The 27,835-nt window shown below is 40.4% G+C and overlaps 2 protein-coding genes across 3 annotated transcripts in view; one reads left to right on the forward strand and one right to left on the reverse strand.

The window, feature by feature from the left end:
* spegb (striated muscle enriched protein kinase b) overlaps positions 1-7,283 on the reverse strand; it is a 60,774-nt gene extending 53,491 nt beyond the window's left edge. The window contains exons 1-2 of one of the 2 annotated variants that reach the window (XM_080839269.1): positions 6,829-7,283; positions 6,067-6,614 (exon numbers count right to left, since the gene is read on the reverse strand). In XM_080839269.1, the coding sequence (XP_080695395.1) occupies positions 6,067-6,493 (427 nt within the window). In that variant the 5' untranslated portion in view covers positions 6,494-6,614; positions 6,829-7,283. Of the gene's footprint in view, positions 1-6,066; positions 6,621-6,828 lie in introns of both variants that reach the window. The other variant, XM_080839268.1, reaches the window with a different exon arrangement.
* A 9,841-nt stretch (positions 7,284-17,124) lies between these two features.
* On the forward strand, positions 17,125-26,831 carry LOC308365921 (solute carrier family 35 member F5-like). The gene is made up of 14 exons (XM_080839554.1): positions 17,125-17,241; positions 17,878-18,019; positions 18,245-18,394; positions 20,076-20,138; positions 20,315-20,396; positions 20,805-21,001; positions 21,823-21,904; positions 22,200-22,287; positions 22,772-22,830; positions 23,120-23,224; positions 23,449-23,608; positions 24,136-24,226; positions 25,013-25,167; positions 25,887-26,831. Exons 2-14 carry the CDS (start codon positions 17,885-17,887, stop codon positions 25,951-25,953), a joined length of 1,434 nt encoding a protein of 477 aa, XP_080695680.1. The 5' UTR covers positions 17,125-17,241; positions 17,878-17,884; the 3' UTR covers positions 25,954-26,831.
* Positions 26,832-27,835: the final 1,004 nt, after the last annotated feature.

Genomic DNA, 27,835 nt, shown 5'->3' on the forward strand with positions numbered 1-27,835 from the left:
GGCATGGAAACTATGGAGACTGTGCCCTGATATTAACTCAATTACCTTGAACTGTTGTGCTGAAACGATTGTGCTGCATTAAAGAGATGCTTTGTAATGGCTTGTGTCGCCAAACATGTGCTACAGTGTGTGTCTAGGGCAACCAAGGGGGAATTTGGTCTAAATGTGGAATGAGGGGTGGTGTGTTTGGAATGTTTCTAACTTATCCAACACCTCGCAAAGTGGAGTTCAATATTTCAGTTCAGAATGCAGATTCAGACAGAAAACAGCAAAGGAAAGTGGTGCTTTTGTCAAGTTGTTGAACAGGTTTGGTTAGGAAAGCCAGACTATTTGCATTTCCACACAAAAGCTCAATTTCATCTATCATGCACTCTTGCCATAAACTTCCGAAGTCAAGCATGCATATTCACTGACGCAGCATACCGGGTTTTTGAGGACAGAAGGATCTCCCCCTCTGTGCTCAACACGGTTGGCTTGGGCTTCCCTGAGTAACTGATCATGCTAAGCCCAAGGTCAGCATTTATTTAATCAACATTGAGTTTGGAGGCCAGATGGGTCTGCCAGCAGCAGATAAAGGTAATTAAGCTGCAGTTGCATCCTCATTGACATTCCTGAGACGTCCCCGACCTGATTTGTTGTGACTGACTCCGTTTGTGCCCTTGAATGGGTTTTTCTCCAGTAGTGTTCCACTGACCCTTAGCTCGTATGCTAATGCTACACTGGCCACAGATGAGAATTAGCACCATGGAAAGATATGGAGATCACCTCTATTTGACTGATTATGAAGTAAACATGGCACTGATCATAAAATGGTGTGTATCCAGTAAGCGCAGGCCTTGGAATGCAGAACACATTTACTGTACGAACCAATGAGCAATATTCTATGTATATACCCCAGTTATTGAATTAGCATAAGCCAAGCTTTGAACAGATGGCACCTGTTGCCTGACTTACTCCAAGTCCAGCAAGGAGTGCTGCATCATTGGATAGTTGTCCATCCATGACACGTCATTTCAGTAATACTCTAATGACTCACATTGGATGGGAGACATATTTTGATGGTAAACCATACAAGGACAGGAATATGTTCATGGAGACAAAAGAATTAACTGAAACATAAACATCATGCAGGTGGGGGGAGAGAGAGAGAGCGAGAGAGAGAGAGAGAGAGAGAGAGAGAGAGAGAACCAGAACATTACAAACATACAGAAAAATAGTAAGACAAACGAATAGCAGAATCGTTTAGAGACCTAATACCCTTTTTTTCGGTAACCCAGAAATCATTTTTATTCCATTTCTTTTTTCCAACACCTGTCAGAAATGCTTGCTCAGCCACCTCAAAATCTAAATTTAGTCTACCTTATGGCACAGCAACAATGGCTTTTCATTGGACCCTTAGCAAATCAAATCATGCCTTTCTTTTTCTTTGAGCAGCAACATCATCTTAGATTCAATCATGTAAATTGTCTCTGAGCAAACAAAAGCACATTTGAGCCATGATAAAGCATTCCCAATAAATAACCCCAAATCAGCAACACTGACTGTTTGAGGCCAAGGATGCCACATACCAACTGTATTCTATTTCAACATCTATCATTTCGCCTGTGGAACAACACCTACAGTATTTCCTCCCTTGTCAGAGACCTCAGGTTATACTCTGTTTACAACGCAATAATCTTACTCTTATTTAAAGAACTGTGCTGATGATATTTTATCTTTAGGGATTTTACATCTTTAATGAACTTGCACATACAAATAAACTACATGAGATGTATACTACCTACCTTTAGTTTTTTTTTGTGAACACATGTGTGGACACCTTTGGTACTTCCCAAAAGACCCTCTGGCTGCAAGCAATTACTGTTTTAACATCTTGGTCACTGGAAAAAAAAAACCTGTCTGGCTGAAATCACTTCGGAAAAAACCCATTTAACACTGATCGGTTTTCTTAGTAATATCCCATCTTACTCACTGATATCTTCAGCTGTTTTTTTAACAGTGCATTTATCTCCCCGAGTCAGTTCTGCGATAGCCTTAAGGGCCTCTCCTACTCTCTCACTTCAACACTGGTGAGTCAAATGCACTATTTTTGGGACCATATAATACACCCTACACAGTAGTGCACATCCCTTGTTGAAGCAACACTGCAGGTTTGAAGAGTCCAGTCGCACAGGACCTGCTGTGATGCCACACATTCTACCCCTCACATGAAGCTAATACTTAGTGCAGCAAATTAAATGTGGAGGTAGTTGCTTGAATGTGGTCCAGTTGGTGGTGAGTTATTTAATTGTGGTCCAGTCGGTGGTGAGTTATTTAAATATGTAATTTGTACAATTATGTACCATGACCCTAATAAATAAACATGTTACAGTGATAAAATCTCAACAATATTCCAAACATGTCACTGGGACATAGGGATATATCTGTGGTCTTGTTATTAACCGGTGTGCATATCTCCCAGAATGAGGTGAGCCGGCCATTTTGAGGGCTTCCTTAAATCTCAGGTTTCTAGGGGTGAAACTACTTCACTCTCTTGCTGGCATCAAGATGTTCTGAAAGGTGTGCTGATTGTGGAGCCCAAACATCTGATTTTCACATCAAGTTTACAGCTTCTAACACATAAATTAAATCAGTAAATGTGTGTATATGTGTTTGTGAGTTTGTGTGTCTGATTCAGCATAATTTCATCAACAGCTCTCACAAAAAGACTCTTGTGTTTCTCTGAACACCATAGCAACACTCTCTAGAAAGAGGTCAAGTATATGCACCAAGTAAACAACATGCTTTTAAAAGCATTGAAACAAGATGGCACCATTAATTGCCAGATTATAAATAAGGTCAATACTGTTGGCTATCTATCTTATGCAGACGTGAAATGGAGAGAGACAGATTTAGTGCGATTTGACTGTCAAAGCAAGTGAGACCAAGGGCATGTAAAGATATGAAATTGACATTAAAGCTTTCCTCATCTATTGCAAATCCCTTGAGTATACAACCAATATTATTTTTGTGTGTCCCTCTATAAAGAATACCTGGATTGCCCTGGATTTGTGATGGTTAGATATTGATTGGAAGGATGATTGATTAAAGAATAAACAGCTTTGTATGAAATTGAAGGGAATCATTCCACAAATTGCTAAACAATGTGTGTGTGTGTGTGTGTGTGTGTGTGTGTGTGTGTGTGTGTGTGTGTGTGTCTCTGTGTGTGTGTGTGTGTGTGTGTGTGTGTGTGTGTGTGTGTGTGTGTGTGTGTGTGTGTGTGTGTGTGTGTGTGTGTGTGTGTGTGTGTGTGGGTGTGTGTGTGGGTGTGTGTGTGGGTGTGTGTGTGTGTGTGTGTGTAGGTATTCCTGAATTGCATCTATGCCTGCTGTTTTCCTGCAAACTCTCCCTCATCATTTTATCTGCAAATGGACCAAATTAAATCTGCGGTTCCCACCAGTGAGGAAGAGCGGCTGTTCACAGAGCCATGGTTATTCTCCATCAGGGTTTATGGATAACAAACTATCAGAGCTTCAAGCCAAGACAGGTTAACAAACAGCGACGTGGAAGAGATGCAATGCTTTGGAAGAAAACATAACCAAGCATTTGCACTTAGGGTTATATATTTTGCTCCAGGCTACTGAATTTTATTGTCTTCCCATCTGCAAATATTACTTGGGTGTTCCTCAGCTTACATGATAATGTGGGTTGTTTGTGTGTGTGTGTGTGTGTGTGGGGGGGGGGATGGTTCAGCTGACATAATCGCCCCAAAAGAAGACAGTTTTCTTTTGACACACACTTAAGTGTTTGGGCGGCACCAGCAACAGCATCACATTATCTGTACTATGCTATAATTGCAGTAGTGTACTACAGGGATAGCATAGCAGTATGACAAAATGGAAATGAAAGATATGAATGTTTAAAACTAATTAGCACTACAAGTGTCTCACTATGTATGTGTAGTTTGAATTGTGTTGTACATAGCTAAGCATTCATCTGTGTTTTCCATTCCAAAGTGCTCAAGACACTTTTTCTCCAACTGCTCGAAGCATCTGTACAACAAACACGGTGCTGTAATTGGTGTTGCAGAGACACGTGTAAAGCCCTCAAAAGAAAACACCCTGCTGCTGAATAAAAAAACTATAAAGCCTGCTTGGCTGAATGCGCAGGACTTACAAGGGAATCATGTGTGAGAGCAGCTCCAGCTCTGGCGCAGTCTGACAATGCATTATGCATCAGGAGCTCTTAAAGGGTTTCAGCGTGTGACTGAGTGTTGTTACGAATAACCTATCAGCAAAATATTAACGCACAATCGATAACTACAAAGATGCCACACAGTCACTCCCTTCAGCCAAACTATGGTCCTGACACCACAGATTACCACAACTGCTCTGCACAATTTGGGGAAAATTGGACTCCCCACACTGACGCCAGCTCTTTGAAATTCAGCTGATGCAATTCACCATTGAGCCAAGTCTGTGGGAAGAACCTATTTTCAACCCAGGCTATAATTATATGTATTGATTGGCTGGTGTGTATTGATAGGACAGGAATGTGAAACTAAATAAAAACACACCTCACCCGAGTCAATTGGATTAAAGATGGTTGAGGGCAAGTCTCCTCACTATTGGGCTAATTATAGGAGTGATGTCTTCCTGTGTAACAAGAGATGCCATGGCCTATTAACATCACAAAAATCTGAGGCCTGGCACATTCCTTGGTATAAATAGAGAGAGAGACAGTCAGTGAGGGAGAGCGGAGTCGGTAAGGGTAAAGACTGAGGCGCCTGAGTGACACAACAGGTGTGGCCATCCAGCCATGGAGAGTGGCCTTTCAAAGACAGCAGAGAGAGAGAGAGAGAGGGAGAGGGAACGCGACTTAGACACACACACATCAGATTCGAGTATACACTGGGAATGCTGGAAGTCAGACATAGAGGTGAAAATGTTTTTCCCCAAAGAAAGTTGTGTAATTGCTTTAGGTATAGACTGAATGAGCACGTCATATCTCATGGAAAGTGAAACTGTCATTTGAACTTAACCACTGATTCTAATGAATGTGTACACACAAGCAGGAATGCTCCAGCCAATGAGTTTAGACAATTCATCCCAAATAAAGGGAAATGGAAGAACATCGAAGAAACACTAGTTCTTGGTACACTATTTCAGGTGAAATGACATGGATACTTGAATCCAGCCCTGGCAGTATTACATGTTTGAATGGGTGACAGTTTGGAGAGGAAGATTAGTGCCAGGAGTGAAACTTCAACTCCGCTTACACACAGCCTATTTTGGCCCACATAAAACAGGCTGATCTGGACTATGACTGTCAAGGACGCTGACTGGTAAAATGAAGCAAAATTAAATGAACAAAAAATAAATCAATCATCTGCCAGTTGGTTCACTAAGCATGCACTTATTGTCCTAAAAACTTAATAGCACGAATAATGTGGCTTTTTGTTCACAGAAACCTGCAACACATCATTCACAAGTTGCTTCGAGATCACACAGTTAGCTGTAGTAACCCATTCACTTGACAGCAGTATTTCACAGCTCTACTTTAAGATGGTGTGGCAGTAGATTGAGGTTCCCAGCTGCCACTATCATTCTATGCTACCCTCTGTCACCAAGCGTCCTACAGAGGGAGGCAGGCCACGGAGCACGGACTAAACAAAGTGACTGAAGAGGATACAGCTACCCCATCTTACTTGTCTCCCCCATGACCCACCATTTTGAATGGCACAACAGAGGGATAAGTCGCTGATCAAGCCAATTATCACGTTTTCGCCATGTCTTTGTCGCCTCAGTACATTTAACGGATAATACAAGCCTTTAACCTCTTTCTCTGTAAAGCTCAGGGTCAACAGTTATCACCATTTCCCAGTAAAACTGGAAATGTTGTGATGCTTTCTGGTATGAGTATTTTCTTTATGGAAGAAAGACTACCTGTGGAAATTATTTCATGAACTGGAAGTTGTTGCAATTGTGTCATTTTACCCATAATGACTGATGAAAATCCTATCAGTCATCAGTGGTGATCAGGGCATTTCATTCATTCATTCATTCATTCATTCATTCATTCAGTTACCTTCTCCCAAATCCAGAACAGCAAGGACCGCGCTGCTTCTAGCCTCTCCAAGGAAGTTAGTGGCGATACAGCTGTAGAGGCCAGCATCACTCGGTTTACAGTCCCTGATCCACAAGCCCCCATATTCTTGATTATCCATGTTGAGATTGTCATCGTTATGGTACCAGTACAGAGCGGGTTGTGGGTCTCCCGCCACGGCCACCTTCAGACGGATGTCACATCCAGTGCCCACTGCTGCATTCCTCATCTTCCGGATGAACACGGGTGGAGTTTGAGTGGGATACATCGAGCCTTCAGGACCTGGTACCACCTGGTCCTTGTTCACTTTTGCCCGTTTGGATGCTAGTCGAGGGCTGGGAGGTTCAACACCATACGCTCCATCATCGGCCCCCTTCTTCAGGGTCATCTGCACCTCTGCTTTCTTCATGGCTGTGTCTCTTTTTTATTGTCGATGCCTTTATCTTCCAGCTATGGGACTGTATGGGACTATTTCACTGCTGAATCAGTTTGAAGTGTTGCTTTGAAACTGGGCCCTGAATCTGAGTATCCTGTTCCTTGTCCAAAGTAGAGCAAGAGCACATGCTACCATCACATCCTTTACTACGATTCGTCTTAATGAACAGATTCCAAATAGTTGAACGTGTCACAGTCAAATAGGCCTGTTTTTATGGTACTGTATTTCATGCTTCTGCTCAATATGCAGTATATTTCTAAATGAAAATCTGAATGAACAACCAAAAACGATGAATAAACAGGGTTTACCTTTGGGGTACTTGTGCCATAAAGTTTTGCAATATACTTTTGTTCATCCTGAGCCAGTCCAATTAGATTGGTGAAAACAAAACGCCTAATCTGCAGCTAATTAAACAGATAGAAGTGGTTCAAGAACTCCCGTCTGATGATATTTTTAGAACAAGTCCCATAGGATCATGTTGCATTAACAACTCCCAGGATTGCCTTTTGGAAGCGCTGGCCTTTGCTCGCTACCTTCCTGTTTCAAATCTTCCAGGTCTTAGGACACAGAGGGAGGTTGGTCGCTGCTCCTGGAGTGCCCCCTGGTACTCTAAATGCACTCGGCTCCAAAGTCTGTAGACGTCCGATTCCACCACGCCTACGGTGCATACACTTTTTTTCTCCCCCTTTTACCCAAAGAGTTAGACACTCTCAGTCATGATCTCACCCTCCCTCAACAGTTTAGTCCCCCGGGAAGGGTGACAGCCAAGTCCCTCTAAGCCTTCAAGTGACAGCTGCGCCCTGATAGGTCAAATTTTTTGGACAGCCCGGATGCTTCCAACCCGCCCTTTCCCAGACCTGCGGCGGACAGGACCAATCGCAATCCCTGGGGTGTGTGACACAGAGTCTCGAGAGGGAGGGGCTCGAGGAACAACCTCTGATTCATGTGTCAAACATAGACGCCCCTGAGCCCTACTCCACCAAAGACGTCTAGTGGGCCAGGGCAGTAAGTGGCCAACACTGATCTTTAATTTATCACAGTGATGTTTCACACAAGCTCCAAACAAGCTCTCAACAAAGTGTTCTCACAAAGTAGTACCAGTATGCTGTAGAATCATGACTACTTCTTTTGGATCAGAAATCTGTGGCGTGCTTGCCTGTGTGGCTACGTGTCATGGTGCCAGTGCGCAGTGTGACTCCTATGAAGTGATTTGCATGACTCAAATAAAGCTATCTATTCTTACTCCAAACCCATGCAAATCATTTTGAAGCATTTCTACGACTGAGAGCAAGTGGGGAAGACGGCTCTCTCAGAGGTAAACAGAATAAAATGATATATAAGGGTTCCTGTTCATCAAACAATTGGAGTAAACTAAACTTTGTTGACTAAGTTTTACAGTGCTATAGACTGCTATCTGCTGGAGAAGATATTTAACTGCATGATATGAACATGCTCCCAATTAGCTCCAGTGAGCCTTCACAAACAACAGTTTTTGGACCTTTCCATTAAAGTAGGCCTACTTTATAATCACCTGTTGTGGTCCACTAATTAATACTAAATTAAACACTTTAAATCCCTGGCTTCTGTATCTATGCTAAAATGTATTGCTTTTGTTTTGTGTTTAAAACATATTCATATACACAATTACACAAAACATTTAATATCCTTTATCCCACTCAAGTAAAATCATCTCAAAACACACATCAGCAAAATCCCCATCCTTACGCTGATTTTTCCCCCCCTTTGCTGTCAAAAATGGCTTCACATCACCAGTGGAAAAGGCTTACAACAGTGAAGATCATGATAATCCATACTGATCTTAAATTTCACGCCAACTATGAGCTCCCTCCTCCTCCTCCTCTTTCTCAGACCCCCTTTGAAACTCAACCCTGACTGCAGTCTGTCCTTTGGGGCTGGTTGCCATGGAAACAACACCGCTCTTTGGACAAAAACGAGCAATCTGTGCGTTGGTGTGCAGGTCTCTGGGTGAGTGGGAGGAAGTGAGTGGAGAGAGAACCATGCACAGGGTTTCAGCATCCAAAACATAACAGCAGGGGAGCGGAGAGAATGGCAAATAAACGATTTCAGAGCGTGCACACACACACAGACAAGTCGCTGTTGCCATTTGAGGACACACAACAAGCCATGCATAGACACCTCGCGAACGCAACAAAGACATGTCACAGAGACGGAGGGGATGCCGGTGAGGAGAAGACAATTTGCACTTACGTCTTCAGCAGCTTTTGTCGCCGTGTTGTGGTGAACGAGGAACGGAATCTCATAGTGTTCATGCACAGGCGCCCCCTGCTGACTGATGCCTTTGATGCCATCCAAACGCCTCCGCACTACACAAGCGTGGCTTTCCCGTGGTGCCACCAAACACTTGCTTGGCTCCACAGTCATGCTGCTCTGGGCCTGTTTGTAACACAGTTGTGAGGTACGTTATGGTGTGAGACAGATTAACAGGCAGAGGCATAAATCACCTGATGCAGCCTCTGAGCAGTCCCTGATTTTATGGTTGTAAAATGGTGGTAATGCCCAGCAATGGGCTGGAAAAATGTTTTCCTCTGAACTGACAGGGGTACGAGCACACACAGTAGGCTATACACAACTGCAACATGAACTTTGAAAGCTCATACGTCTGATGCAATGTCAGGTGTGTTTTTCTAATGTTTAAAGCGTGTAAATCAATGTTCTGCAAGTCTCAATAAAAACAATACATTTTCACCTGTTATTAACTTGTTGTAACCAATAATTGATATTCTGTAAGGCTGAAATTCGCTTTACATTCATGAATAATGTTTAGTACCTTAAGGCCATGTGAGCAATACACCAGTTTAGCCTATGCCTATGAAGATGAATTAATGAATTCAACTGTCACAAGTGAAGAACCAGTTATGCATAAAATTATATAGCCTGTGTCACTGCACGATGCTTGTCCGCTACACGTTGGTAGTTCCGAACATCGCGCATGCTCAGACACAAACGGTTTACGGCAGAAGGCTCAACGTCCACTGATCTCAAAAAGAAACTGGATAGCGCATCCTATGGTTTCTGACAGTTTCAAAGTAAGGCCACAAGAAAAATCGTGGCGGCCATTTTGTTGGGACCACTTTCCTGCTTGAGACCAATGATTAAAATTAATTTGCATATAAAGCCTTATAGTAATTGGCCAGGTTCTAATCATCAACACTAATAAAATACGATAGAAGAACAAGTTTCAATATTTGAAAATATTTATATATATATCAAGCAAACACAAGCTATATAACAAGTTTTATGAAATTAATGAAATTACTATAAGGCTTAATATGCAAATTCATTAAATATCTTATATCTAATATTCATCGCCCGTCATAATCAAAGTGGTCCCAAAAAAATGGCCGCCACGATTTTCGTGTGGCCTCACTTTGATACCATGGGATGCGCTTTCCAGTTTCTTTTTGAGATCAGTGTCAACGTCAACATATGGGGTTGTCTTAACGCATGTGTGTATATTTAATGTAATATTGAATTATTAAAATTGTGGAGATGGAGTTAGGGTAAAAGGCAAATAGTTTGTTTTATGAAGAAAGAAAAAAAAAGGCAGTAAGTAAGACAAATAAAGCATTGATGTGCTGGTCAATAGAACTTGACAGTGAGAAAAAAAGAGGATATCCAGTCAATCTTTAACTTCTTTATTATACAAACGTTAAGAACTTACAAATGTGTATACAATGACCAAACTTCTTAAAGTATCCCGTCTTTCGCGAACTTCCACCTGCTGTAGCTAGCAATTGTATTCCGCTGTCGACAGTGTCGCAAAGTGACGCATGCGCGACTACCATTGGGTAGCGACTGATCGCTAGTGCGCATGCGTGACTATCATCCTTCTAGCGCAGGGGTTTTCAACCAGGGGTCCGTGGCCCCATGGTGGTCCGCGACGTCATTGCAGGGGTTCCGCGACGGCATTGCAGGGGGTCCGCGACATGAGCCTGTTGATCAGTTCACCATTGAATTTTTGTATTTTTATGAATTCGCTTTGATATTTCAACACATTTCCAGATTACTCTTTAATATTGTGAAAAATATCGAAGAAATTACACTGACAAATGCTACAGACCGACTATGTATGTGCGCAGGGGGAGGGGGCGTGGCAACGGCGGTTAGTGATCTACCCTGATAACTGCACATATTTAAGTGTTATAGGCAGAATATCTGTGCAGGGGGAGGGGGCATGGCGGCGGCAGTTACAAACACGCGCGCGCGTGCAGGCTCATCAGTGGGCCGCAAATGACTTTCTAGACAGAAAGGTGGTCCCTGGGACAAAACCAGTTGGAAACCCCTGTTCTAGCGGACTACCATCGTGTAGTGACTGTATCACAAACCCTGTGTCAAATACTTTTCAGAATTGTAAGCCATTATTGAAGTGCAACACAATATTTTCAGCATTGCATTATTTAAGTGCATTGGAATTATCATAATCCACACAAATCTGTGAGTTTTGTGAAAACTAAATATGGCTGAACAAGATTAATAAGCTTGATTTGTTTAACTGTCTTAAGGCAAGAAACAGAAACACCCATCAATGGCAGATGCATCCTCAGGCCTGAAATGGGATGATGCATCTGTTGAAATATTTTGTCAGTAGGCCAATTGAACATTTCACAACTCCTCATTGTGCATTTCCAGTTATTCATTTAGCTAACTTTTTTTTCGAGCAATTCACCGTTCAGGTGAGGCGAATATTTGGGTTATTCAACTAATAGGTTGAAACATAGGCACATTTAAAGCCATATCAGGCCTTGGTTAAAAACTAGCCTGCATTAAGGCTATGCAATTGAATCAATTATTTCAGAAAAACAAAACATTCTAAAAAATATGTTTCACATTGAAATTACAAGCAGGTAGACTAATGCATACTTTGGATATCTAAACTGATCCGGCATGGATGACGTGCTTTCACAGCAAACAATAAGGAAATGATGTAACAGGCATACCTGAAAGTGAAAGTGTACTTCTCAAGGTAAAGGCTTCATCTCAAGGTATGAACGTTGCGTTAAATTGTAGGAATATTATATTGGCTATACAAAAAAAAAAAGTTTTGTCTGTGTCATGTCTAAGGCTTTTTGCTAAAGGATGATGGAGTCTACAGAACTTTCGCAGCAACAATGCCCGTAGCGCTGAACTCAAAACAGGACGCTAAAGTTATCGTAGGCTAGGCTGCGCTTTTTTCGAGGTATGTTTAGCTCCATTTTCTGGCTCATCGGCCACGCTCAAGGACCAAGCTGCTATTGGTCAATCTGCGATTTCGACTTCCGGGTCCAAAAAATATGCGCATTTTCAGGAGGTCTTTTTTATGTGTAATGGCTGCCATTCGAAGATAAAACTCATCGAAAAGTCGTGAAATACAATGTAGCCTATATTCAAACACGATACGGACAAAATGTAAATTAATGTGGGTTACATTACACATTTACTGTAACCAGCGTAAATCTACTTACCAATTAGACGTTTTCCATTGGATCAGTTATTTCAAATACTGCAATACAGTTATAATTAGCCCTTGCATAAAGCTGCTGAGTATTTAATCCATTCCAGTTGCATCGATTTCATTAACTGGAACTATTAATATTAATATTCAAAAACATGATTGTTCACTTTGTGTGTGTGTGTGTGAGATTCAGGTCACAATATGGAATTCCTGCAGTCAAATGAGGGAGCTCTATGCACACTGTTGTCAAATCACTTTGAGAAGGTGATGGAGCATGTCGAGGATATGATAACAGTTAAGGAACACAAGACTATAGGTAAACAAGATGGAAAAGAGCGGATTAAGTCACTGCTGAAATGTATACACCAGAAAGGAGAAGACAATTGTCAAAAGTTTGTTGTAATCCTGAGGAAAGATTTCCCTGAAATACAGAAGTTATGCAGTAATGAAGGTATGCTACAAGTTTCTTCTAAAGAGAAACAAAGCGCTATCATTGTTAAATTCCCGCAAAGTACACTTACGGATTAAATGAGTAATGTCCCATGCTTGCTGTCGCAACAGGCCATCAGGTTTATGCAGATCAAGGCAGCACTATTGTGGCATCAGAGACAGCCAATACCAACATGAAATCTTTTAAAATGGAGGTCAATGTCGACGGGTACCAAGGTAGGTAGCGTAAAGCTACAGCAGATGCAATTTCACTGTTTGCACTATTGACTATCCTATTTAGAATGATCAAACAGCAATTTCTTCAGTATATATCAGTGTAACCATATTTTTTGTTTGTTTTTGTTAAAGAAAATCACATGTCATTTTACCTGTGATTTCAAAAGTGATGTTAATATGGCTACTTTTCAGGAGGCAAACATGGTCCTTCCCAAGAGTGCCCACCACAAGCCTTTCCCAACAGTGGTTCATCTATGGTGGCAACAAATAACAGTCATATTTTTGCCCCAAAGTTAACAAACAGTACTGTGAACGAGGATGTTTCCTTCTGTTTCAACTATACCTCTGGGTCCAACAGTGCTAAATCTTCTAAGCCACAACTCTCAGGTTAGTCCTCTACCCTTAATATATGTTTCCAAATACTGCTGAACTGCTATTGTGAAACTCTTTCTCTCTTTAACTCTATTTCAGTATGTCTGTCTATTGCTCACATACAAACTTAACATCATTTACTGCATTGAGTCAATCAGAGAACAGTTCTTTCTAATCCTTCTATGCAGGTGCAAATGCAGCAAGTGCAGGAAAAAGGAGGCCTTGCCCCACCATCTCAGGTGGTTGTTCTTTCCATCACTGCTAGAATTGTCCATCAAGGAATAGAACTCTAAGTGTGAAATATATTTGTGTTTGTACTAATAATATTCCATAAAACTGTAACTATTCATTAAGTAACAGAGAAAAAATATGTGTGTGATATTATCGTGTTTAAAGTGTTTAATTATTAGTAGTTTTCATACAATAAGTGCAGCTCAGTAGTGTGGCCATTACAAAGTATGTACATGGATTGCTCTTGGCCTCGTTTCCCGAACGCGCACTTAGCCTAAAAAGGACTTGAAATCGGTCGTAAGAGGGATCCTACGTTGCAGAGCGGTTTCCCGACGCGGCACTTAGCTTAAGTTTATCTTTCGTTGAGAAGAATTCTACGTGTGGTCAGGACCAGTAGTAACTTCACACTTAGCGATGCAATCCAGTAGTAACTTCACACTTAGCGATGCAATCCACCAGGGGCGTTGTTCGGCCTTTTATAGAAGAAATCCAAACGATGTTTCTGTGTATAGCACATCATGAGAATGTCATTGTTTCACCTGCCTATTCCCATCAAAATAGAAATAAAGAATATTGAGTATTTGAAAATAAAGATTATACAAAATAATATGTTATTGAACTAAGGAGATGGCTTTTCTGACTGTGTAGTTAGGCTGCAATATTAGGAAATTGACATGTCATTGAGCCGGGCTGGAAATCAATCAAGAGGGTGGCACCCGCTAGCCTATATATATTTATTGAGGTATTGTTCTTATGTCGACACTTGTTATATTGGAACTTCATTCATGAGCCTATACATGGGTTTCTTGTATACAAACATTGAAGGCTACGCGCGCAAATCCGCGGCAGAAAGCCATCTACCCTAATACAAATGAATACAGAAAGCCCAGTTTAAATGTATTGTTTATTACTTATTTAGCCTACCGTTCCCTATTCTGTTGCCATGAATGCTTGCACACACCCTCATCATATTCCCAAACGTAACCTTGTACATTGTTGAGCCTTTTTCTATATTTCATTTGATTTGATATTTTATTTTTCCTGGCAAACGGATGCTTCCTCCTAGGTATACTGAACATCTTACCAACTCTGTTAGAGCAGTTCACCACACAACAACTCCCTGTCATGTTGCCTTCCTCCACAGCTTTCTCATCCACTTCTTGCGCACGCAACCAGTGATGACGTAGCCGAGAAACCCATGTATACACAAGTGAGAAAATCGACTCGTCTGACATCGATGAACAGGCGACCTCCACCCTAAGAGATACTTAAGAACTCGTGCACGTGGCGCTCGTGCACCTGACTTTAAGATGATGTTCGGGAAACGCTCGTAAATAGAAAGTGTTACTGAGTCTACTATGTCGCCAAAATCCACGTAGAACGTTAAGATACGTCGTTATCGGGAAACGAGGCCCTTGAAAGTTCTTAAGTATGGGTGCATTAAGTTAATGTGCATTTGTGCCCTTTTATGACAAGCAGCTATCTCTAAAAGCAGCAGTCAACGTATGTGTTGTATTAATGTATATTTCTCTTTCAGACAAGCTTGGTTTCTTTAAACGCAATATCAGCGCTTTGACACAGAAAGTGAAAAATGTGCAACCAATTCTGGATGAACTGAAACAGAATAGTTTCCATCCAGAAATGGCTTCCAATGTGCGGGCAGAAAAAACACCCCAAGAGCAGATGAGGAAGATCTTGGAGAGCACAACCACTAAAGCAGTAGCAGAAGCTTTATTTCAAGCCCTTCTGATTCATGAAGAAGATCTTATGAATGAGCTGACTGAGTCTGACTGAGACTTTAATGAAATATGTTTTCACTTTTTTACAATGATCAAAACAGGGATTATATCAGGTATTTGTAAACTCTGTATCTTTAAGTAACAGCATGCAACAATTATACTTCAGGATTAGGGTTAGGATAAGCAGTTTTACCTTAAAATAACAGCTTGTCCTCCGTGCCATTGCTATACCAGGGTCCATAGGCTTATAACTGCTAAATGTAAGATTGCCTGACACCGCCCGGCTTTCTACTGTCTGTCGAACTAGACAGTAGCTTATTTGCTGTCTTGCTTTGTCTTGTGTTGCACTTGCTTGATGTTTGACTGTGTTAGGACAGTTGTTGAGTAACTAGTTTGTCATAATGTCAAAGTCAGCCAATTTAAAGAGATTTTGTTAGTTTTACCCTCTAGCATATCGTTAGAGAATAGCAATTGATCCGGAATGCTTCTTTAAAGTACATCTATGTGACAACAATTTAGTGACAGAAAGGTTTTTTTTGTTTTTTTCCCAATTTTCTTCACATCTTTATTATTAGCTGTTATTGTAGATGGCTCTGTCTTCCACATTACCTTAAGGTATATTGCACAGATAGCTACAAATTGGGAACATGTAACTTAGTATATTGCTAGCTGTATTGGTAATGCTATAATGTTAACTACCCTGGTTTGTGCAACACATCAAAACACTGTGCTTTTCTCCTAACAGTTGTAGTTCTGATATCTGGATGCACCATTAAGTTGCTGTTCACAGAGCTCAGTCTGGAAGGCTATGAATAATCATGTCTGCTATCTGTGTGATGTACTTATACTTACTGTGGAAGATAGAGCTATCTGTAGTCATACCTGATAACAATGACTTTTAAAAAAAAATGATGAGGTGAATGGAAGGCAAATGCCCCTGTAGTACCACCTGCTGTTTTTGGTGCCTTTGCATTTGCGGCTCCTACAAGCGTCTACATCTGCACCTCGTACAAGCGGAAAAACTGTGCCAAAAGTCACCTGATCCACAAATAACATGGTTGCTGTGTATTTGGGGAAAAAGTTGAATTTCTTATTTGCAAAACACGGATACAAGCGTCTGCTAAATTACTAAATGTCTATTCATCAATTTATGATGATAAGGCAATTTTTTTTTTTTTACTATTTTCATGCATTCTGTATTGCAAATGTATTGGATTGTGGGCTTTTTTCACTATATTAAATATTTCATTTCAGTTCTGAATGAATATCATCACATAAATGTGGTCCTTGTTCTTGACAAGTGATCCGTAAATCATGTAATCCAAAATCAAGTTGATTGATGTTACTCCACCTTAAAGATGGTGATGAACACAGGTTTAAATGGACAAACTGTTTAGAGAAAGTGAACACATCAGGGAAATATCAAAGGAGAAATGTTATTATTAAATCAATAAATGTAGTCACTTGGATAGATGGATATACATTCATATATAATATTTATTTAGACCCGTTTACCCCCAGGCATTCTTGTGTATATTACCTAGGCACTGTTTGTTCAAATTTTGAAATTGAGAGTTTGGTATCAGACTTTTTAAAATGCTACTTAAACTATCAATCACCATCGTCCCAACGCTTTCATTAGCCTTTACCAGCCTGCAGGTAGGCATGACCCTTTTATCACCGTGTCAAATGTATAGGCTATAATACACAGATAACAAAAAATGCTCTGTGCTACATTAGACAGAAACATTGTGGTAAACAGCAAACATAACCCTACCACAGATCATAGTCTATATCTCTCACTCCCCTGTCATACACTAAAGTGCTTATCTAGCACGTTGCCTGTTCTGTTTTCCTATAGGTTGGGTAGCCTACTAACTCCACAGAGCCCCGATGCACTCGTCTTGTATTTAGCACCATAGACATATATGTCAATGTTCAGCACCGGCTGACCAGTTGAGGTCGGGGGTTAAAGGTTGTAGACAAAGTGACGATTTGTGAACTGTGTGATCTGTAGTTTCCACGACAAGCCTGTGTAAAACAGGAGCCAAAAGAAGCACTACAATACCCACAATCCTGTTAGTTAAGTGAAGTCACATGAGAGAAAAAAATCCAAACACCAAATCGAAGTTTTTACATAGCATCTCTATCAACTGGAAACAATCAGTTGTTGAATAAATAATTATAACGTATGAATATATGGAGGTAAACTCATCCCATCCATGAAGGAGACGTGTCTGGTAAGTCTGGCGATTATTGCATCTAGCTAAAGTGTCGCTTGAAGCTGTATTTGAGAAAAGCTTCACTGATGTGATTGTTTTTAGCATACCTAGCCTTACTTAGCTAACTACTTATCTGACAAAAACATGAAAATTAGCGGATTACGTTTCCTTCCTACCGTGAAGCTGCTAAAGATACCATTTTGATCTGTTCGTTCAAGTAGCCTTTTCATCCCGTTTAAACCCATAAACTATCTCAAATAGCTAAGGAAAGCAACGAGCAGGCTAACTTACTAACTATATTTGTTTAGCTTATTTGCTTCAGTCAGTTTTGGTGATGAGTAGTAAATCGCAAGAAAACATTTTTCCGATATGAGTTAGGACAGTAAACCGTAATCTTGCCGTTATAACTATACAGTTCTTGTCCCAGCTACTTTGACATTTTCGATTGCCCTCCTTAGCCTAACCAAGCGAAGATGTGGTGACTAGCGCCAGTGTACAATATATTTTATACTGTCAACAGATACTAAAACCACCGGAAGCAGTATTAAGTAATTGGCCTACTTGTCATGGTCATATTGTCTCCCTTTCACATACAAAATGTTTGCCTAACTTTACCTGTGCATCTGTGTGCTGATGCGCATTGTGATTGAACAGCCTTCAGATGATTTGGGGGATTATGGTGAACCAGATGGGCTCCCAGGGTAGCGTGGTTAACCAGAAGAGGCGTTTGGTGCTTGGTGTGGTGATCCTTCTCCTGGTGGATGTGATCTGGGTCGCCTCTTCTGAACTGACATCGGTAAGTCTTAGGTGCTATCTGTAAACTGGATTTCTGTTGTCATTATTTGTTTAGAATTGTGTTTCAGACCATTATAGTCCATCCTGGCCACTGACTTGACTGAATTGATTTGTTAGTGACAATATGTAACATACACTATAAACTGCACAAAAGAAAATGTAAATGCTTTTGAAATGTCAGTATATTTTGCTCAGGGAGCTGAAACAACCATGTTTTGTTTGGTAGTATATATTCAAACAGGAGGACTACAACAAGCCTTTTTTCAGCACGTTTGCAAAGACATCCATGTTTGTCCTGTACCTCCTGGGTTTCCTGGTGTGGAGACCTTGGAAGCAGCAGTGTAATGGAGGCTTCCGCCGACAGCACCCAGCACTTGTGAGTAGCATCTCTCTAAAAGCAACTTAATATATCATCTACAACTACTACGAGTCTCATAATCCTTTGGCCAGTCGGGAGACCACAGCAGACGCATGTCTGGCCAGCTCTGTTCATTTCTGATGGTTTCCTGGACATTTCTGGACCTGGAAAAAACTGCCGCTGTCCATTCTCTGATCCACCCATTTTATCTTTTGTCTGCCTCTTCTTGTTCTTTACACTTTGCTCTGGAGGTCTTTGCCAACCCTGATGATCTTATGATGTAGCCGTACCATTGTAATTTCCTTCTTCTGACTATTGCCAGGAGTTCTTCATACTGCACTGTATGCTGTATTATAATCCTTTGCCTTGTTGGTCATATGATGTCTGTAGCTGATGCCCAAGACCTTTCTGAAGCATCGCATTTCCATGGCCTGAACTTTCTTTTCTAGCTTGGCTATGAGCGTCCATGTGTCACACGCGTAGAGGAAGATTGAGATGTCCCATTGCATGCATGAGCCTGAGTTGAGATCTGAGAGTGATATTCTTATCTCTCCATGTTGGTGTAAGTCTGGCAAGTGCTGCTATGGTTTGGGCTATCCTTGCCACAATTTCTGGTTAGGATCCATCCCCTGATATTATAGCGCCAAGGTGCTTAAACTGCAACACTGTTTTCAGTCTTTGGTTCTTGATGATTAGTTCCTTGTTTTGTGACACCTTGGGGACAGTTTGTAATCAGTTTGGTTTTCTCTGCACCGATTTCCATTCTATATTTATATTCTATATTTATATCCAAGTGTTCCACCAGGTCCTTTAGTTCTTGTTCTTGTCCTGCCAGCCTGTCGATGTCGTCCCTTAAAGGGATGTTGGTCATAATTTTCTCCGGGAAGACACTGAAAGTGGCGGAGATAGAAAGCAGCCATGACGCACCCAAACTGTAGTTCGGAACCATTCTCCGATGTATCATATATATATAAATGTATTGAAATTCTGTGACGTGAAAACTGAATTCAGTTTGACATGTTGAAGGCACCTAACAGGAGTGCTGATGCTTTTAAAATTAACTGTAAATACTTTAACCACTGACATAGAGTAGTTCCCAACCTCCAAAAGTGTGATTGTGTGTTAAATTCAGCGTTCTTTAGACCTTCACAATTGGCCTGGAGCTGCCAAATCATATCTCACAAGTTCAGCTTTCATTTAGACATATTGTTTTGAAATAGTTTAAGAATAGATTGGTCCAGTAGATTTTCTCTTGCATTTACAGCCAATAGTGAAAAGATTTAAAATGGTATGGAGATGGTAATGCCACCAAACCTTCACTGACTTCTCAAGCAGGACCCTTTTTAAAATTTCCAAAAGCATTTTTCATTTTCAAAACTGGACCATTTAGAAAAGTAATAATTATCTTGATTTTAATGTCACAGCTGAGCTCTGGCTATACAGTGTTTTCTGATATTCTAAGAAACTAGGCATTTAAATCTTTTCAGTGAAACTCGTTTTCCCCTCTTCGATCTGATTAGTCATGCTTATAAAGCTAATGTGTTAAACTCATTCATACTGTAATGGAAAGTTGTTGCCTGAAGAGGGCATGTTAGTTTTTGTTTTGTTCTTTCCAAACAGTGGATTTGGAGACCTTTGAGAATAGTGTTATTAGAGTATGCTATGAAACTATGAGTAAATATGTATTTTTTTTTGACAGTTCACGGATGCTGAAGAATGTCTTACCCCATTTATTGCTGAGAATGGTTATAGCAACACTTTGGTAAGTCCCCCTTATAACCAATGAAAGGTGGAATTTCTGTAGTAGTAATGTAGTCTTTGTAATAGTTCTTCATTTATGACCTTTTACCTCTAATATGTTTGTTCTCCTATTATAGAGTTATAATACACTGTTTCAAATTTGCTGGGGATATTAAAGCACTTGTCTGTGTCTTTCAGAGTGAATCCCTCTATGTTCCAGTGAAGTTTCAGGATTCTCCCTTGGAATATGTCACCACTGCCAGTTCTGACTGTGAAGTTTGTGAGTCACTATTTTCACAGCGCACCCTTTTTCAACCTCATGTACTGGATAAGCACTCTAGAGTCAGACTAGACCTGGGCAGGTAAGGCTAGGCATAGGCATGGACATTGACTCTTACCTCTCTGATCGTGTGTACAAGGGGACCAATGAGGCGAGGAAAAACCCTGGGAATCGAAACACTAGAAGAAGGAGTAGATGTGTAGATGAAGACTGGTTTGGAGAAATTATTTTAGGAATTAGCTGTATTAAGTGCAAGAGAAAGTTGTGTGTTGATCAATCCACAACATAGGACTTCCTCTGTCAGGCTTATGACCTGCAACAAGGCAATACAATTCAAAGTTCAATAAAGATGGGGAGGGTTTGGTCTTTGGGGAAATATTTAGTCCACTTCCTGTCATTGTTCATCAGCCCAAGTCCCAAAGAAGCAGAGAGTCCGCTTCAGCAACATCATGGAGGTGCGACAGCTTCCCCCAAACCAGGCGCTGGAGGCCAAGTTCTCACGCATGTCCTTCACTGCCTGCAAGGACCAGGAGTCTCTGCTCAAGACTGCAGGCAAACTGACAGTGTCTGAAGTGGCTAAAATCAGCTTCTTTGTCTGCTTTGTGGTGAGTTGTCGGCGTACCTGTCTGTAAGCATCTCAAGTAGTGTGGTAGTGTCAGACATGTTAGGCGGTGCAATGCATATTGCAAATCTAATGGTGTAATTTTAGTTATACACAGGAACAGAAGTTAAATATGTTGTGCTATTGGTTGGGGACTTCCCACAACTTCCAATCCATACACATGATGGGTTAGAACACATACCACTACAGGAGACATCAACAGATACACCTCAGGATGCACCTAGACAAGATTTCACTTATCTCGGTTTTAGATCAGATTAATTCACGACCCCAAGTAGTTTGCCTCTCAGCCTCAGACAACTCATTTACAGCTCCTTTGAGTGATCATCCTCAAAAAACTAAATCCAATTAGTGTTCTGGTTGATTTTAGCGACAAAGCCTCTAACACCAATCTCCATTGGTCCTAAGTGTGCTTGCCAATCTTGTTGCCTCGCTTCTGCTTTCAGTTTAGCTTCATCCTTTCAAATGCTTCCTCGCATCTTCAAAAGGGAATTGTTGACTAAAAAACAAACAGTGCTCAGAATACAACACCATGTCTGGTCTCATAGCAGTCACTACAATACACTGGAACTCGAAGTTGTCTACCAACATCAGCCAACAATCTCCAATCCCTCGCTTTACCCCATAAAAAAGTACTATGTTTTGGTTAATTATCGCTACAGTTTTACTGCTCAGTGATGGATTTGCCTTGTGGGGAAACTTGTTTTTAATGATTTACTCTGCTTTTCAAGTCTTTATTTGCATGTCTTCATCTTGACTTGCATCTGATCACATCTAATTTTCCTCCCTCTCAAATTTCCACAGTGGTTCCTAGCCAACTTTTCTTATCAACAAGCGCTCTCAGAAACAGAGGTCGCCATTGTGAACATTTTGTCTTCTACTTCTGGTAATTATTCTTTTTTCTATACGTCCAAAAACTGCGTTTCAATCTCCTTTTAGACACATTATGTGCAAATAACTATAAGGAGGCATCCATCCCTGAGTTTACCTGGTGGTAATGCTCTGAATTACAGGATTTGGTATTAGAAATAGTACCAACTAGATCTTGCCGTAATGTGAACATTTTGTGATATATTGTAAACAGAATGTGAGTTTTGTTTCAGTGTGTTTAGGTAACTGCAGTATGTGTGTGAGGTCTTCATGTGTGAGCACGGACATTCTGACCTGTGTTGTCTTTACAGGTCTCTTCACTCTGATCTTGGCAGCCATATTCCCTAGCAGTAGCAGTGACCGATTCACACTCTCCAAGCTCTTAGCTGTAGCTCTGAGGTAATTATGGTCTTTCTTCCGTTATAATACGTTTTCTTCCAAATGTTCATGTCAAGTATTGTACATAATTGTGCTGTAACATTCTTGAGCTAAAACTGTTATGTGTGTAAATGTTAGCAGTTAGGTATGTTTGTGTGGTTGAATTTAAGATTCACACAGGAGAGAAGGCTAAGGATAGATGTGTATCCCAGGTGAACTATGCTAAGCCCCAGCATCATTGCTACAGGGTTTCCCAAGGGGTAAAATAATTTGGCGTTTTCAGTTAGCAGATTTAACATAAGATTTGCACATGAATAAAATTCTAACAATAATAAAGAATTGGGGCTGGGGGATGAAGGAATCTGAAAGATAATCAAAAGGATACAATTGGAAATGTATGACTTTAGGGACTTTTTACAGCTCTTTCTTTCCTTGAAATGACATTTTTACTGCCCACATCCAACTTCCGTAAAGACCCTCATGCATTAGTATTGCTGTTTTTCAGCATGGGAGGAGTGGCACTTGTCAGCGTCTCAAGCATCGACAGCGGAAAAGGCACTATTGGTAATTATGATCATTTTCTTGATACACTTCCATGATGTTTCTGAATTGTCTTCATGTAAGGTTAAGTCACCGAGCTCACTGAAAGGAACAATCATTAATGTGTTTTTTATGATCTGGATGATCTTTGTTTGTACATTTGCATTTTATTAATCAGATTTGATTTGTTATTCATTTTTTAATGTTATTGTTCATTTTAGGTTAGTTTTAGGTGTACTTAATCAGATCTGAGTTCATATTTTATAGATGCTCCTGTGTAAAATGTGGTGATCTCCTCCTAATTTTTGTGCAGGGTCCCTCTGGTCCTTGGCAGGGGCGGCGTTATATGCTGTTTACATTGTCATGATCAAAAGGAAAGTTGATCGAGAAGGAAAAATGGACATTCCCATGTTTTTTGGTGAGTGAACCTGGCGATTTACTTAGTATAAGCAAAAAGGACCACCAACTGCATTGTAACAATTAGCTATGCTCTGTTAGTGCGTGCACAATACATTATGTTTGTCACAACATGAATGTATTTCTTGTAAGACTGTTAAACAGAAATGCTGGTTCGACCAATTTAATTTCACTTCAATCAACTTAATTTCTGTTTTATCTCTCTCTGTCCCCGTGTTTCTGCAGGTTTTCTGGGGCTTTTCAACATCCTGTTCCTCTGGCCAGGCTTCCTCCTGTTGCACTACACTGGCTTTGAGGCCTTCGAGCTGCCCAGCAACTTGGTGTGCACCTATATCCTCATCAATGGCTTGATTGGTACTGTGCTCTCAGAGTTCCTCTGGCTGTGGTGAGTGTTTTTAAATTTTAGAGCTGTGTTAATGCAGACATTTATTTGTTTTTGAGGTAGCCATGGACCAACACAGTTCCAGTGGTATATTGTATTTACATTCATCTTAATGGTAACGACAAGTTTTGTTCATATCTTGTCCTAGACTCATGTATCTATCAAAGGCTTTAAAGTCACACTAGGCTACATGTGCTATGTAGTTTTGTTGTTCAGGTCGGAACACTGTGCGAAAAGTAAGAAAAGCCTTCACAGAGCAATATCACCAAAAGACATCAGTTAGCATGTTAGCAAGCGTTTATCAGTGCCAGTGACTGGGCTGTTGCTGCCCATAATGCTGCTTTAAAGTTTAAAGTTTAAACTTCCTGCCACCATGACAATGTGCGCAAAATGAGTGTGGAAATTATGATTAACATACACGCAAGGAAGAAGAAGATGACCATTTTGTTTCAATTAATTGTCTTATCATTAGGAGCAGATGTGTTTGTTGGATTGTGAAACTCATATGTGCTATTTCTTTCTCACTGCAGGGGGTGCTTTCTGACGTCCTCTCTGATAGGAACTTTAGCCTTGAGTCTCACAATACCACTGTCCATCATAACAGATATGTGTATGCAGAAGGTAAGCACTATGGTTGATGAGGCAGAATTTAATTTAATTTGTATTATTTGTTTCCTGCTGACTTCAAATAAAAGTAATAGTAAACACTTAATATTGATTTGATAAAGTAATATTACTTTTATATCCTCAAACCAACCAACGGGTATAGGCCACCAAGTAGGCTCAGATTGGAGAGTAGCCTCAGATTGGAGATGTCCTCAATGAATGGTATTACAGGCTATTTAAGGACCCTGTGGTTTGGATGTTGACGTGAAATATGAACCACAAGCATTACTCTTTGTTTCTATAATAGTTCCTAACAGTTGCACATGATGTAGCTATCAGGATGTGGTGTTAGTTATGTACTGGTTAAAGAATGTTCCTAGAGAAGACCACTTCGTTCAGCCCCAGCAGCTCTTTTTGCAGACAGCCACACTGTTACCAAAGCAAGTTTGAAAACTACAGACATCACTTCCCTACCCCCAGTTAGTGTACTGGTAATTGGCTTCAAGAAAAATCTAAAACAAGACTTGCCACTAAAGAGCTTTTGAACCTGTTGACCAAGTTCTGCAAAATGGTCGCTCTGGGTTTCCTTATTTCAAATGTGTTACAAATTGTGTTGCAGTTATTACCCAGGCATTATGCCTCCTAATCTCTACCCTTTGGGTGGAAGAGATTGTAAAACTAGACAGTCAACTCTGACCAGTGGCTTCATATTTATATAGTGGTTCAGACTGAGCCTGTGACTAATGTGCTAACTGTTAAGGATGGATGTGTGCTTCTTTATGAATGGTTCTCCATGGGCAGGTGCATTTCTCCTGGATGTTCTTTGTGGGGAGTATTCCTGTGTTCCTATCCTTCTTCACTGCCACTCTCTTATGCCACTACAATAACTGGGACCCAGTGACCGTGGGCCTGAGGAGGATGTTTGCCTTCATCTGCCGCAAGAAACGCTTTCAAAGGTAAATAGACTTCCTACTCAGAGATAAAAATACTGATTCATACTGTGGTTTGATTATTATAATTTTTTTATTTATTTGTCAATCAAGTTAAATTAAATAAAGATTTGTAGGAAATGTCCTTATCAAAAATAATATTGAAACAAATAGGAATGGTAAAACAAAGTCATGATGTGTCAGAAACTAAAGTATCCCCACCAAAACATATAAGACATTTTAACAGAGGGACAGAGGGTTACACAAAATACAACATTTGGTATAACTTGCCCTGCTTGTGTCCTCTGTTCACTTTAACCTCAAATCTTTGGGAATTCAATGTTCACCGGTAGAAGCAATCCGCTCGAAGGGTTTAGTGATATACATTTCATGATGCGATATAGGATTTTCAAAAGAAACATGCTTCTGAGTCTTATAAAATTGATACAATTATACAATTTATAAAGGATAAAATCACTGAAGTACAATGTTCAACCCAATAGAATGAGGGCATGCAGCAGGTGATTCATTTTGAACACTTGATCATCGTGCAATTAGCCAAGTTAGAAATGGACAGCTAAACTGTCGTCTCATTATCGCTGTTTAGCTGTGCACATACACATAACAATAAGTGTTTAAGGTTTAGATGTTGACCAGAAAAACGCAGGCTAAACACCCTGTTAAAATGTGGCCCTTTGTTTTTTACTTCATGGGTTTGTTTAATTTCTGTATTATTATTATTCCAGATTGTCTGAAGACAGCGAGCAAACTGAGAGCCTTATTCCTCTTCACAGCCTCTCTCAAGCTGATTGACACTAGAGCTCTTGGAGAGAAACTTGTTTCCGCTCTACATAGCCCACTACCAATGATTCATATACCAGTGGTTTTGTAGCCACTTCCTCAGTATCTCTTTCTGAGCAAGATAAAGGCCCCTAATTGATGAGCAACGAGTAAAGCAGCCAGCAAATTCCGTCGTGCATTAACTAAAGCTATCGTTTAGTGTGTGGGAGCATTGCGCTGACCCACCCATGTTTGCACTTAGGATGTTGCTCATGGTATTAAATTAGCAAAATTATCAAATTGGCTTTAGTTCATGTGCTGCAGACTTTGATTGTTGCCAGTTGCCCCGAAAGTCCCCTGTACCTTACTGATATGGCCTCATTGTTTACTCAAAGTTTTGGTCCTTTTTTAGTTTATATTTCCTCAATCAGGCCCTCCGGGATTTTGCAATCTTGTGTTTTCACAAATTCATGAAAATTCAGGGATTTCCCGCAATTGCGGGTTGCCATTTTTTCACTCACTCAAGTCATGGAATTTCTGCATTTTTTTGTGATTTTCATTTCAAAATCACTGCAATTTCAAATTCCCCTAGGATATTCACTATTGTACTTTTGGCCACAACATTCACAAGAAACCCTTGCAAGATCCAAGTAGTATCACAGTTTTTAGGAGTTCCCGCCAAAAATTCCCACAACAAATTCAGTCCCTTTAGGCCACAGTAATCACAACAAACACTTGCAAGATCCTGGAGGGGACTGCTCCATCAAATTTGTATTTCTTCTACATGTGAAACAGTAAAATACTGCTAGAGTGTTGCCCAACACTTCTCAGGTAGAAACCCCTTTCCCACCCTTCTGATTTCTTCTTTAATAGAATGTCATAATGTCATGGTAACATTAATGAAGGTTAGAGATGAAGCTCTTTTAGAAAACTTGGAGACTCCTTGCAAAACTTTAATGGTGTGGTCAGAACCAACCTACAGTACTGTGAGTCTTTATCTTCTTTTTGTTTCCTTTCAAGATGACTTACCTCTTTGATATTACACAAGACAGCTATCAGCAGGAAGGAATGAGTTGTAGAGATAAGGAGAACTATCCAAAGGAACCCCATTACTCCTCCACAGGAGGAAACAACACAGAACTGTCTAAATAGCACTAGTCATCTGATGATTGAACACTCAGTGTCCACTGCCATATGGACCTCTTCCTTTCATTTGTATATGTATATGTATGTAGCTGGACCAGCACTGGTTAAAGAGGCCACAAGCACATTGCAGGGGAGTAGAGAATGAGTTCCGCCCAAAAGCATTTGTTTATGGCAAGTGTAATCACATTTTGGAACATCTGACCAAATCTAAGCAGAAAAAGCCTCAAACACATTACTCTAATCTAAAATATGCCAGTGATTCATCGTGTAGTAGTCTGTTTCTCCTCTCACCCTTTGACTACATCCGCCTACTACCTAATCTGCATCAGATTCTGTGTTTTCATGTTTCCTTCAGAACTTTACTTGTTTCTTTTTTTTCTTCTTGAATCTTTCTAGATAGACTATTTCAATGAATGCAGTGATGTGACAATCGTTGATTGGCCAAACAAAACTCTAAGCACCTTAGTGCCTCATTTTTTATTTTTCTATTGAAGAGCTTTATTCAGTTCTTCACTCAGTCTCATTTGTAAGTTTTTAAATATATAGTACATAGTTTAAATAGTGTCGTGTGGAACAATATGAAAATATTGTTGTGGACTTTTTTTTGACTGGAATGAGATAATTCTCAGAGGTACAAACATCTCCTCTGACCATGTGTTTGTTTGTGCGTTTTTTTTCTTTATTAAATGACCATCCTATGTGGTCTTCCTTCTGAGAGCTGAATGTATTGAATGGAAGCTAATCTTTCTCACCACTATGTAACTGACCT

This window comes from Sprattus sprattus (assembly GCF_963457725.1).
Source record: "Sprattus sprattus genome assembly, chromosome: 5".
Lineage (NCBI taxonomy): Eukaryota > Metazoa > Chordata > Actinopteri > Clupeiformes > Clupeidae > Sprattus > Sprattus sprattus.

Excerpts from the sequence above, each read along its gene's own strand:
- LOC308365921 (XM_080839554.1), top strand. The coding sequence starts at position 17,885 with ATGATTTGGGGGATTATGGTGAACCAGATGGGCTCCCAGGGTAGCGTG. Across the intron at positions 20,139-20,314 it reads ATGGTTATAGCAACACTTTG|AGTGAATCCCTCTATGTTCC; the intron begins GTAAGTCCCCCT and ends TGTGTCTTTCAG. Across the intron at positions 20,397-20,804 it reads CAGTTCTGACTGTGAAGTTT|CCCAAGTCCCAAAGAAGCAG; the intron begins GTGAGTCACTAT and ends ATTGTTCATCAG.